This window comes from Helianthus annuus, chromosome 14 (assembly GCF_002127325.2).
Source record: "Helianthus annuus cultivar XRQ/B chromosome 14, HanXRQr2.0-SUNRISE, whole genome shotgun sequence".
NCBI classification, from domain to species: Eukaryota; Viridiplantae; Streptophyta; class Magnoliopsida; order Asterales; family Asteraceae; genus Helianthus; species Helianthus annuus.
The window spans coordinates 79,418,547-79,432,468 of record NC_035446.2 but is presented as its reverse complement, the minus strand read 5'-3'; the positions used below and the strand labels follow the sequence as shown (position 1 = coordinate 79,432,468).

Here is a 13,922-nt window from a genome sequence, read left to right as displayed (position 1 = left end):
CAAACTAGTTTAGATAATATACATTTTATCTTGTTTTTTTAGAATGTTAAGTCCCAAAATACGTTGAGTCACCCTTGCTCAGAAGAAAAAGATTGCTAAAATGTTTTTATCTATTCTAAAGATGCAAAACCAATTTCCTACAATTTATCTCACTCTCACATAATGTTTCACGCCTTCTTGTCTGTCCATCCACACATCTCTTCTCATTTCAACCATCATTTTCAGATATTCACTCGATCTCCGGTAATCTCATCAACCTACAATTTCTCTACGATTCCACATAATCGAATTTCAATGATACGATAATGCCTGCACAAGGATCTCTAATCTATAGTTTGGTTGCTAGAGGCACGGTGGTCCTTGTTGAGTACACAGAGTTCTCCGGGAACTTTCCCACTATCGCGGTGCAATGTCTTCAGAAACTCCCTACCACCACGAATCGGTTTACATATAATTGCGATGGCCACACGTTCAATTACCTCGTTGAGAAAGGATACAGTGAGTTCAACTTATCGTGTTTATTGTTATTGGATATGTTTATAGATAATCTAATTATTACATGTTCGTTTGAATGAAATTCATGTGTATGAGAATATGTTAAAGATCAATGTTCCTTTATTAATCTGTGAAACCATATGGTCAAGAGGATGATGATTTAGAATCTTTGGTTTTACGATTGTTTGCTATAATCGCGAACGTTTTTGGTGGTTTAAATTTGATTTCGGGTTGTGATATGAATCTGTAAGGCGCAACTTGTTGCCCGTTTACCATCTATCTTGATGTAAATTCTAGAAACTCGAACGAATATAAAAAATGTTCACTTAAAGTTTTAAATTTTAAGATCATTATATATATATGCTTGAGCATGAGAAGATTTTATCCATAAAAATCACATAAATAATCATTTCTCTGATTAAAAGTTAACAAAATAGACATTACAGTTTACAAAAAAAAAAAAGTTAAGTTCATCTAACGATACGATGACACATACATATAAAAAAATTAGTCAAATTCTGCTGCCAAAAATTTTTAAAATCTTAAATTTTTTAAAAATTATTAAAACCTTAAAATTTTCAAAACCTATTTTTATTAAATATTAAAAACTTAAATTTTAAAGATATAAAAAAACATAAAATTATTAAAAGTTAAATATGTTTAGTTGGATGATGATGGATTGAAAACTCTAAATGGGACACTTGGAATAACAAATGGCTTTGTTTATGATACTCTCTAGCAAGTAATTCTAATATGTGATAATGGCATATGATGTTTAGTTTAATTAGAGTTCTATTGGCTGCTGCAGCCTACTGTGTTGTTGCTGTTGAATCAGCCGGAAGGGAACTTCCCATTGCGTTTTTGGAGCGGATTAAGGATGATTTTGTAAAAAAATATGCGGCAGGCAAAGGCAAAACTGCTGGTGCCAAGAGCCTGAGCAAAGAGTTTGGGTATGTATGCGTCCGCAAATCTTTAGGTCAATCGATGCTTATATATTCCGTTCATGAATGTTTGTAACACTTGTTTTTTTTTTCTTTATTCAGACCTAAAATGAAAGAACAAATGCGCTATTGTGTCTCTCATCCTGAAGAAATTAGCAAGATTGCTAAGGTTAAGGCTCAAGTTTCTGAAGTCAAGGGAGTGATGATGGAGAATATTGAGAAGGTAAACACAAAGCAAAAGCACAAATATAAAAGAAAAACACTTTGGGGAGAAATTTATTATAACATTGAATGTCTAAACTATTACATCACGTACTATAGAGCTAAATTTCATAGGTCTAATCCAAGTAACTCTAAAAATAAACTCGTAAATTACTCAAATGTAACAAACTTCTAAAATTGTGAAAACCATTAAGTTCGAAATCTAGGCTCTGGGTGATGGAACTCGGGTAAGATAGTTGTAGCAAACCGTCAATAGTGGTTTGTTACATGATTCGGCCTGTTGATACGTTTTCGTCCATTATTTGTGACCCCATAAAGAAAGTTATCCCCTTTTTAGTTGGTCCAAGCACTAACTCATGTATCACCTCAATATCAGTTTGGCATTTTTGTGCACAATACTTCCTTCTAAACTATATAAACTTTATAAAGTTTACATCGGTTTATGTCCATTTATGTAACCAAATGGCACACAACGTCTTCAAATAATATTTATTGCCCACTTGCCTCTATCGTTGGTCCAAGCGCCAACTCTTGGATCATGTCCGTATCAATTTGGCATTTTTGTGCATGATACTTTCATATAAACTCTATATCTCATTGAATTTACATCCATCTATGTGCGTTTATGCACTCTAACGGCATTTTCTTTGAATAACATTTGTTGTATCCAGGTTCTTGAGCGCGGAGAGAAGATCGAACTACTAGTTGACAAAACCGACAACCTTCGCAATCAGGTTCGTCCAGAACAACATCAAAGCTTAACCACCTTTGAAGCTAAAAACACGCTTTTAGGCTAGTTTGATAGTACTAAATTGATTGTTTTTCATCTTATGTCATATTTCAGGCACAAGATTTCAAGAAACAAGGGACCAAGATGAAGAGGAAAATGTGGGTTGAGAATATGAAGGTGAAACTAATAGTTTTTTCCATCGTTGTTGCCTTGGCATTAGTAGTTATTCTCTCAATCTGCCCTGGCTTCAAATGTTTTTAAATCCTCCTATAAAGTTTTCTTCTAGACTGGCTATCCTTTTTGTTCATACCCGCCAACCTTTAGGACCATGGATGGCTAATATTTTGGATGGTTGATGCATAGGGTTCGTTACCGTTAGGGATGCGGTTAATGTTGTTAGAAACTTGTATAGCAAAGCTTTGATAGTCGGTGCCCGCATTGCGTCATCGTGGCTAATGGGATTAGTTCCTTTAATTGCTTTTAAAAATGTTGTTAAATGTAACACTATGTTCGAAAAGAAAGAAAACATGCATCATTGATATGGCTATATCTTTTGTAAGTTCTTTTGTGTTACATGTTAATCCATTTTTCTGCTAATGTAACTAGAAAACATCATTAGGAGTTATATCGCTTTTTTTTATTTCTCTCATTAATCACTGTGAGTATGTTGAAAACATTATAGACTATTTGCGGTTTCTATATTCTGAATAAGTACAGTTTTATACCCAGTCTCTGAGGTTAACACTCGCTCGCATGTTCAGTCCCTATTTTGAAAAATCAACACTCCAGTCCCTGACGTATTCAATTTGATTCAATTAAGGGCCTGGGCCAAACTGCCGTTAATCAACCGGTAGTTTGGGCATTCCAGTCTTTTTACTTCCAAAATGAAGGGCAAGTTGGTAATTTCGCAATTTAGAAATCCTTATAACATATACTATCCCTAATCGGGCCCTAATTTCGCAATTTAGAAATCTTCTCCAGGAAGGCATAATCATGAATCTGCTTTAAGATATATCTGTCTATATGACATTTTTTCAAGATTTTGTTACGCGTTATCTCGTATACAGTTCTAAATCCATCAGTAACACCATAAACCATAATAGAATTCGAATTCCTACGGCCCGATTCAAAACTAGTAAACAAAAACTCGGGTGATTTCATGATTGCTTGAACGGTTGAGCTTGATTTAGTCAAGTTTTCCCAATTCAAACTCTGCATTAACAAACCCTTATCAAGATCAATAATTTGCAGTCTAGAGAAATCAGTAGCACCTGCTGCAACAACATTAGATGATAAAGACAACAAAGAATCAATCGCGGCGAATCGGGTCAATACCGTTGACATTCTTTGCAGAGCCCAGTCAAAAGATGTGATCTTGCTTCCATGAGAAACAAGAACCGGCCCATTTGAAGTTACATCAACAACAGAGACACAATCTCTACCACCAAGATTCAAAATCTTTAACTTTTCAAGATTAAAAGCTTCAAATTGAGATGGGTTTGATTGACATTAAACAAGAAGATGATCAATCCCATAATATTGGGCCTTAAAGATAATATCTTGAATGTCAAAAAGTTTAGCTTTTGATGGGAGATTACCGGTTCTTAAAACAGAAAGAAGGATTGAAAAGTGATCAGGGTCTCTATCAACAAATGGGATTTGATTGTTTTGATCATAAGAATTGAAAATATTGGAGAAAAGGACGTTGAAGCTAGCTAGGGTTAGGGTTTGTTTGGTGGTTTGAAAGATCTGACTACCCACATCAATTGTGACAATATTGGTGGATGAATGATTGTTGTGTTTGTGGAATTTGTGATGATTTTGTGAAAACACTGTTGAAAGAAGGCTTGATTGTGAAAAACGTAGCATCTTTGTGATGAATTAGTGACAAGGGGATGATGGCGATATGCAGAGAGTTACAAATAAGAAGAATTTTCGTACTTGCACTTTTGGTCCCTGGAGGGTATTATAGTCATTTAACAAGTTCAGTAACGGTGAAGTAACGGCTGTTTGGCCCAGGCCCTTAATTGAATCAAATTGAATACGTCAGGAACCGGAGTGTTGGATTTTTCAAAATAGGACCGGGACATACGAATGGGTGTTAACCTCAGGGACTGAAACCGTAGTTTCATCATTGAGTAACTAAGTCATGTATAACTTAATATTCATGAATGAATACAAAAGAGTAAAGTCCTTTTTGAGTCTCTGTGGTTTGTGTATTTTAACCATTTGAATCCAAAAACGAAACTTGTCATGATTTGAGTCCCTTTGCTCTCTAATTTTAACCATTTGAGTCCCTGTGGTCTCTAATTTTAACCATTTGAATCCAAAAACCAAATGTTTCTAATTTGAATTTGGGTAAATTACTTTTTGAGTCCCTATGTTTTAGCGGTTTTAACTAGTTGAGTCTAAAATCAAAAAGTTTAACGACCTGGGTCCCTATAAGCATTTTCATTAACCATTTGAGTCCTTTTGGGTCCAAATTTTAACCTTTTGAGTCCAATTTTTTGGATTCAAATCGTTATAAAATGAACAAAATTGGACTCAAAACGTTATAAAATAAATTGCTAGGGACTCAGGACGTTAAACTTTTTGATTTTGAACTCAAGTGGTTAAAACCACTAAAACATAGGGACTCAAAAAGTAATTTACTCTTTGAATTTTATTTACGTTTGGATTCAAATGGTTAAAATTAGAAACCACAGGGACTCAAATCAAGATAAGTTTGGGTTTTGAATTCAAATGGTTAAAATGCACAAACCACATTGACTCAAAAAGAATACAAAAATAAAAGATGATTCTATTTAGCTACGGCTAATGGCAATGTCTATTTAGCTACGGCTAATGGCAATGGGCAATGGCTTCCCTTAAAATTTTCGATAATATCATCGACAAAAATATACTATTATTTATTTTTAACAAATATTTTTCCTTTAAGCAATGCAGTGAGAGGCATGTATATTTACAAAAAAGGTATCTTACATAATATTTAAAATATGAAATGCCACAAAAAAGGTATCTATGTTTGTTACACAACTATTAAATGACCAAAAGCAAAACGTAACAAAAACTCAAAAAGGATTCTAGTCATTGGCGAAGCCACGCCCCCCCTAATTTTCGCGAAACCGGGGGGGCGGCAACGTATATACCTATACAAAAGTACTATTCATAACACTACGCATCGAAAAGTTCGGGGGGTCGGGCGCCCCCCCCGGACATACCTTATCCTTCGCCCATGATTCTAGTGATAAGGTAGGGTAGCCTTCGCTTCTGAGCCAAATATGCATACTAAAATTCAGTATGCTAGGTGAACTTTAGTTTCATAAGCAACTTTAAACCTTTAACGTGTATCATAACATCACTCCATTCCATACAACCCGTAGGACAAATTTCATTCCTTACGTCTCTTTGGACAAATACCATTTCATATGTCCCGTAGGACATATACCGTTAAATACGTCTAACCTTTGCCTTTAAAACTTTACATTAATCATAAAAAAATTATAATGAACATTACAACAAAACCCATAGCAAGTATATCTCACACATAAATTATAATAAACGTTGAATATAGTAAATGAAATGAAACACAAATAGTTTAATAAGCATCCTATAAAATTTGCCTAGTCATACACTTATAACATGCTTTACTTTATATTTTTGTTAAACTAACATACTTTACTTTATATTTTTGTTAAACATTATTGGCATGCATATCACCCTAAAATATTGTAAGAAGAGGTCTAGAACTCATGTGTGAAATAAAGCTTCTATACTCTATACGGTAGATGATCCTGATTCTTGAACAACGTAGTTAATTTGGTCAAAGATTCACATATAAATTAGGTCAACTTTCGCATGGACAATAAATCAATAATTTAACTTTCGCATAAGAACCAGGGGCGGAGTTAGTGTGTTAGCAGGGGTTGCACAGGCTACCCCTCAACCCCGTCTCCGTAATGTGAAAAATACCCTTCAACTTTGTCTCTGCAGTGTAAAAATACCCCTTTACTTTGTCCCCGTTATACAAAGGATACCCCTGATCCAATAAAAATAAAACATTTGGGATACCCCTAAACTTTTAGGCTAGATCCGCCACTGATAAGAACGTAGGGTATGGTGGAGCTTGGGTTGGGGGCATGCGTTGACACGTGTAACTTGAAGATCAACTAACACAAACCCAAGTTGTAGGGGGTATGGTGGGCGTGGCTTGGCTGGCGTTGTCACACCCCCAAAATACCACATGCGGAAACACCGTGGGACGTGTGACGTACCAGGATCCAAGCCACCAATCACATTGAACTATAATAAATATTTAAGCAAAACATTCTATGTAACACCTCGAAAATTCATGACCAATATTATATCGACACGTGTCATGGACTTTAAACGTGTAAGAGATTACTTTAGAGGGGCTAAAGTTGACAAACAAAGAATCTACGTATGTAAAAGGATTCAAAGTGTCAACAATGGATAAATGTATCCTTATAGAGCCCTACATGATGTTTATACCTTTAAACGAATAAATCATGGATCATACGAAGCTGAATGTGAAAGAAAGTGAGGAATTGCAAACTACAGGGGTTAAATGTGTCAACATGTTTAAAGTATACCTCTGAGTGACCTTTTAGCAAACCCGAAGATTTGTAATGGTTAATTATGCTCACTAGAATGTGTGATAAAAAATTTCACAAAGTTTCAATAAAGTATGAGATAGTTATGACAATATTCGTATACGAGGGGTTAAAAGCGTCAACGTTGAAATTTAAGGCTTTACGGGTGATCACAAAGTTAACCGAGGACTTAACGGTGTTTGGTTATGCCTTGGAGCCCTTAAAAGTAAAGTTAGAGGGTTGAAAATGCAATAAACAAAGTTAAAACCATGTTTGGAAGGACCAGGGGCTGAAATGTAATTAGCTGAAACTTGTTTGGCTGGTTACCCACTTGCTAGCGTAGCGCGAGCACCTACCCTTTTGTCGTAGCGCTACGCGAGGACCTTAGCTGGGCAGAAATCATGTACACCTGCAAGTTCAGCAGGTTAAACCGACTTAGAAGCCTTGTATTCGATTCTAGGGGCTTGTTTGATGGTTTTTCAAGCTTAAGGACACTTGTAAATGATCAAGGAACATCTATAGACTATTGTGGAATGATCTTGTTGCATCTAAAGTGCTATATAAGGAGTTCTAAGTTGCAACACTTGGACTTGCACTTGGAAACCTTCATAACCCAAATTTTGGAGATTCCTGGAGCTCAAGACCTCTTCCTAGTGATCATTAGTCGTGCTTAGGACCTTTGTAAGTGTCCTTAACCTTCCTTAATTCGGTTTAGCTTAGTTTATTAGCTTAAAGTCAATCCGTCGTAATTAAGGTTTGACTTCGTCATTAACCTTAATTTGTCCAGTCAAATTTCAAATTGAAAGTACCTATGAGTTGGTAATTATGTGGGCAATAAACCCTTAAAAGGGTATTCTTTGATTCCCACTCTAATTAGGTCAATTATCGAGTCAAACCTGATTATAAAAAGTCAACAGAAACCTAATTTTCAAATAAATGCATAAATAGCAATGTAGAAGCTATGCAACCTGTTTTGACATTAATATAACTTGGTAATTAATGTAAGAACATGTTCAACTCGACAATTTTCAGTTTATGCTCGGTTCAGGGCCGAAAGTCGCATAGTTTGACTTATGCTTTGACTTTCAGTTCTGACCCGTTTGAGCATGATTTAGAAATGCCTTAGAGCCTTATTAGGACCAAGTTACTTATAAGTATAACCCTCTGTGATTATACAACTTGGTTCATTAGTTATCCGATTCATATGCATGATTTCGTTAAATGCTTAAATGTTGACTATTATGCCCTTATCACCTTAAAATGTGATTTTTGAAAAAGTGAAAGAATAGAAACCTTCACTACTGATTTGTAAACTTGTCCCTAAAAGTTGACATCAATTTGAGGTCTAGATTAGGAGTTATGCTCATTAGCGTAATTAAGAAGCTTTTTAGTAATTAAACCGCATAATTAGCATATAGCCTATCTAAACCTAATTTTTGATACCAAACTTTTTACTACTGATATAAAATAATATTTTGGGCTTTTTAAAGATTTTTATTTATTTTTAGGCTGAGCATAACATATGGTTATAGGCTTGATTCGGTAATTGCCGGTTTTGCCTTTTAGGCTATAAAATGAGTTTTACAAATCCTTTTAACCCCAAACCTTTTTCTACTGATCTAATATGATAAATAAAGTATTTTGAGCCTTCTGGAATAATAAAAATACCAGCTTTCCTTTAAGAACCCGGAAATAGCTCAAAATCGCCTTTTTAAGCGTTTTTAAGCATTTTAACGCATAGTATGCATTAAAACCATATTAGATATGTAAGACTTGATACCTACTGATGTTTTAAGTAAATTTTCATACTTTAGCAGTAAGTAAAAGTTTTTGAAGTCAGATTTCCAGATTTGACCTTTAAACCTTAGGTGAAATTACCAAAATGCCCTTTTGGTGCATAGTATGGTTAGAAATGATGAATTTCACATATAGGTTATACCCTACTGATATAACTTATTAAATTAAGTATATTTACTAATTAAATCAGACCTGTAACTCAAGATGATATTTAATCTCTTTTATAACCTCTAAAATGACCAAAATACCCCTAAGGGGCATAAATTGGTCTTAAATTCGTTTTGGGCATAATGGAAGGTATCCTACTGATATCACAACATATTTAAGGCATATTAACTTAGGAAACTTGTATATGACTCTTATGGTCACTCGTTACACACTTTACGCGTTCGGATCGGCTTTTGTAACTAGTTTACGCATATTAGCCGAAACGAGTCAAACCATATCATTTTTGTCTTAAAATCCAGAATGTGATTAAGTTACCCATATTAAACAAGTATGCAAGCTTGTCGGGTCAAAACCACATTCTAAAACGGTCTTCGCCTAATTATGCGATTAAACCGTATCATTCTTTAAAACTAACCGGTCTAAGCTTAGGCTTAATTAAAGGCCCGTTAGGAATCTAATAGGTTATTAAAAACCTTCGTTCCAGATTTAGGAGCCCAGTAAAAGCTATCTGTACTTGCTTGGTGGTATACGGCTGGGATAAATTGTATAAATTAGCTCAGGTAAATACGTTTAACTTATTTTCCCTTATACGGGCTTGGGGTACGGTATATAAAATACCGCTGATACGTGGTTGTAAACCGGTGCTTGTTATTGTTTAACTTAACGTTTTTACGTAAGTTTTAGTTTCGAATAGCCTACTTTTAATCAAGAATGTGTTTTGCAGGTTTGATGAAGTTTAAGGAGCTTTTCGGGAGCTTTACGGGTCATCGGGTTGAAAACCGGAGCACCGGAACGCAGTACGGATCAAACGGGAGCGAAACAAGGAAAATCTGAAAATGGAGTTTCAAGAACCCGTCGCCGACGGGCCCCAAGCCGTCGGCGACGCCCTCCGGAAATGCCCGTAGGCTCTTTTTCCCTGTAACCAGTCAATTAAGGCGTTGGAGCAGGAGACAAAACCAGGACCCGTCGCCGACGGGTTGAGGGCCGTCGGCGACGGCTTGTCAAAACCTGAAACGCGAAAATTGATGAATCAAGGGTCAAGTTCGATTTTTATTGGTGGGGACTCATTGATTTCGGGAGTTACACTTCTCTTGAGTTTGAATAATCATCTTGGAGCCAATACACAGAATTTCTTACACTCTCAATCACCTACCCATTCCATCATCATCTTCCAACAACCGAATCACCATCAAATCACCAATTCACCATCCTAAACCCTAGTTTTCCATCCTTCATTCACACTCACCATTTTCACCCACAAACCCCAACCATCCATCAATTCTCCATCCAAGCAAGCTTCAAGGATGAATTCTTCCGCATTCCAAACATCCGGTGATCAAGCTTCTTCAACCATGAGCGGCTAATCATCTCGGTTTCACCCCGGTGTAGGTAGTTGTTAATTCTAGGGTTTTGAATTGTTCTTGTTTTAACTTAGTGACAATTTGTATTTGGTTTTTGAAACTCTTGACAATAGTATTACATTTGTTACGAATTCGTGAATTGTCGAGCGATGTTAAAAGTTATGACTTCGCGAAACGGTGATATGTAATTGTACATTGTCATTGTTAGGATTTACTTGTGTTGATTACAAAGTGTCTTTTTGTCCGTTCTTCGGGGCGTTGATAGTTAGTAGCACCTAAGTCACGGTACACTAAATCCGTTAATCAAATGCATTTGAGTTGAAACTAGAACTTGTAGAAATCCTAGGTTAATAATTACCGAAACCGGCGCTTGGTCGGGTAATTGACCTTAACCGGTCGGTGGTTAAGAGCAGTCAAATGACCCGTTTGAAAACGTTGTTTTGTTTCTTTAACGCCTTTGGGGGTTTAATGACCATGTCCCGGATATCCTTGGCATCATTCAAAGAATGGCCACGACCTTAGCACACGGGTGTAGGCGTACACCCATAGTGAATTAAAATCAATAAAGTATAACAGTCGGTACGAGAGGAAATCTCGCGGCGGAACTATACCATGTGGTGTGTCTATTAATCTTTAACCCGGCACGACCCGGAAAACTGAATGCAGAACAAACATGTAATTCTTTTACAAGATTATAAGCATATAATTATCCCAAGTTATAAAAGTTTTGTGCCACGGGCATTCAAATCAATTTTAAAACATTTTTCAAAATGAGTCAGTTAAATTGTATTTACCAGTGAAAACTGACGTATTTTCCAAAAAGGCTAAGTGCAGGTACTACGCGTAATAGGCTGGCCACTCCTTAGCATCAATAAAAGTCTCGCAAGCTTAGGATGCCTGAAGTCTGTTGAACAATGATTCATTTTATTTGCGATCCGCCTGTGGATCTTTTACTTTCCGTTTGTAATACTTGGATATTACTTCATATCGGATTGTAATATATTTATCTTTTGCTTCCGCTGTGCATTTAAATTGTGTGGCTTGACTATGATGATATAAATTACGTCACGTACTCCCCACCGGGCGCACCGGTGACACGTGTAAATATAGGGGTGTGACATGTTGGTATCAGAGCCAACGTTGAGTGAATTAAACACTAGCCTTTTGTGTTTAATCTCAATGACTCAATAGCACATTCCTTGACCTTCTGAGTCTAGACTTAACATAGGAATATCCTCATCTCTATTCGGAGAATTTTTGCTTTCAATTCTATATTTTTGATATGTCGCCAAGCAAAGAAGCCGTAATGGAAATTCTCCCCATTAGAACTCTAGGGAAGGCCGAGCTTCGTACTGCGACTAGGATTAACGTGCAACCAAGGAGGAGGCATTCAGAAACAAAATGAAGAAGAAACTCCTTTTGTTGTTGATCATTTCCTTAGTAGTCCTTACAAGGACATATTTATCTTTATGTCCCTTCAAGGACAGCATTATTCCTTAGAAGTCCCGTTTAGGGCAACCATGTACCTGTTTAAATTTTAATGGAACGGTTAGATTTAAAATAACGTTCCTATTATAAGATCTACCATTATTATAAAATGGCAAAATCTAAAAAGGGACAAGACCTAGCCATGTGTCATTTGAAGACAAGGCCAAGATGGTATCTCCATAATTAGATTCAGATCCATAATTAACATCTCAACTTAGGATTGTTCAGCGTTTAATATTAAAAGAGAATCTTAGGGGTAAAACCTAGCCACGAGTCATTATAGACATGGCCAAGATGGTAGAACCTGTCCAAAAGATTCCAAAACTTTGTTAACATCTGTAAGTATGTTAGCATGCTGGGTAAACTGTGATGCAGTACAAATCACACAGGCCATCTTTAAAATTGGGTTAATTTAAATTCCATTTATTTATATAACCATCATCTGAGGATGAAGTGCCTACGGGAAATAATTAACGTCTACTGGGACTAGAGGCAGTGGTAGCTTGCAACTCACTGTCAAAAGGTAATGGATTTTGATTCAAACCTTAATGCCTCGATTCCATAAAATCTGGGCTTATAAATTAAACTTGTCCATGTGACTAGGCCTTGTGTGCCATTATTAACTTATAATATAGGATTCATGATAAGGATCCTGAACAGTTATATATTTATCAAATTAACTGAAATGGTTATTAAAAACCATAGGTTATAAATTTTAGTGAATTCATATAAGCCTATTCTAAAGGTTCAAAATCCTTGTTTACACCTGTAAACATGAAAGCATTCCTGGCAGACGTGGTTCGATAAAATCGCATAAATCATCCTCATACTGGATTCTCCCGAAATCCTTTCTTATTTTATGATTTAAGCATCCATTAGGGATATAACGCTTACGGGCCATATTCATTGTCATAAAAGACAAAAGACAGTCGTAGTCTACAACTTCCTGTCAAGAAAAGGCACTGAACAACGTTCAAGCCTAAATACCTTGATTCTACAAAATCATGGTTTATAATTACCCTTGTGACTTGGCCTTTTGTGCCATGGTTGTATTTTAATTAAATCCAGGATAATTATAATAAAAAAAATCCTGAATAAAATAAATATTATTCCTTTCCTGCCAGTATTTATATTAAAAAGAATCTCAAAGGGTATAACCTAGCTTGAATGTCATTAAAGACCTGGCTATGATGGTAAGACCTGTGTAAAAAGATTCAGATCCTTGTTAAACACCTGAAAAGTGTTAACACTCCCGACAACAGTGATGCGATAAAATCACACTTGTCATCTTTATATTAGAAATTTTCCAAACCCCTCATTTAGCCTGAATGATCAATAGGAATCATGATTAATAAACGTCGAACATGATGTACACATCTAAACATCCATCTGGGATGTATACCTACGGGCAAGGATGTATACATGAAAAAGATAGTTTATTTCAGAACTTCTTGTCAAGACAATGAACTATGAAATTTTCCGATCCAAAGGAAGCATTGATTATGTTTTAAAATTTCCCTAGTGACAAGGCATCTGTGCCATCGAAAAGTCCTTTGGAACAAGCCCTTGTGCTATATATAAAATGTCGGTACGACATTGACAGTTGTGACTGATGTCCCCTGTCTAATAAATATGAAGGATTATATTCTGTTTAAACGCCAAAGATGGTTTATTTTAAAACCTAGGCAAAACATAATCAAATAAACTTAATACTATCTATTGGCCTATATGGTTTATTTGTACCATGGCTATTTAATTATCAAAGTTCGACAATTCACTATATAATTAGGCAAATTATTACTACTTGGTTTGTAGTCTTCAAAGCTTCGCCATGGCTGACCCCTCTGAAGCTCGCAATCATCCAGCTGATCAGAATGATGATGCAAGACTGAATTTAACAAGCACCGAGTTACAGGCTATGATAGATACAACAGTAAACAATGTTGTGGACCGTGTGTTAAAGGATCATAAGCGAAAGTGCGATGATACCCCGAATAAAGGTTGTAAAAGGGGTAAGACCGGTTCAAGCTATAACCAGTCCAAGCCAAAGGAGGCAAAACCCGAATGTAAAACCTGCGGGAAGAAGCACTTTGGAAAAATATTTCTA

At 35.9% G+C, this 13,922-nt stretch overlaps 1 protein-coding gene and 1 pseudogene across 1 annotated transcript; one reads left to right on the top strand and one right to left on the bottom strand.

Moving 5' to 3' along the window:
- Positions 1–305: 305 nt before the first annotated feature.
- On the top strand, positions 306–2,929 carry LOC110899340 (putative vesicle-associated membrane protein 726). Its single transcript, XM_022146229.2, has 5 exons — positions 306–498; positions 1,304–1,445; positions 1,539–1,659; positions 2,330–2,392; positions 2,503–2,929. The coding sequence occupies exons 1-5, from the start codon at positions 306–308 to the stop codon at positions 2,647–2,649; spliced, it is 666 nt and encodes a 221-aa protein (XP_022001921.1). The 3' UTR covers positions 2,650–2,929.
- A 117-nt stretch (positions 2,930–3,046) lies between these two features.
- LOC110899339 lies at positions 3,047–4,257 on the bottom strand (annotated as a pseudogene).
- Between the last annotated feature and the right edge of the window lie 9,665 nt (positions 4,258–13,922).

What these genes read in the sequence shown, in the direction of transcription:
- LOC110899340 (XM_022146229.2), top strand. Translation starts at nt 306, where the DNA reads ATGCCTGCACAAGGATCTCTAATCTATAGTTTGGTTGCTAGAGGCACG. An exon ending in AGCCTGAGCAAAGAGTTTGG is followed by an intron (nt 1,446 to 1,538) that starts GTATGTATGCGT and finishes TTCTTTATTCAG; the next exon opens with ACCTAAAATGAAAGAACAAA. An exon ending in TGATGGAGAATATTGAGAAG is followed by an intron (nt 1,660 to 2,329) that starts GTAAACACAAAG and finishes TGTTGTATCCAG; the next exon opens with GTTCTTGAGCGCGGAGAGAA.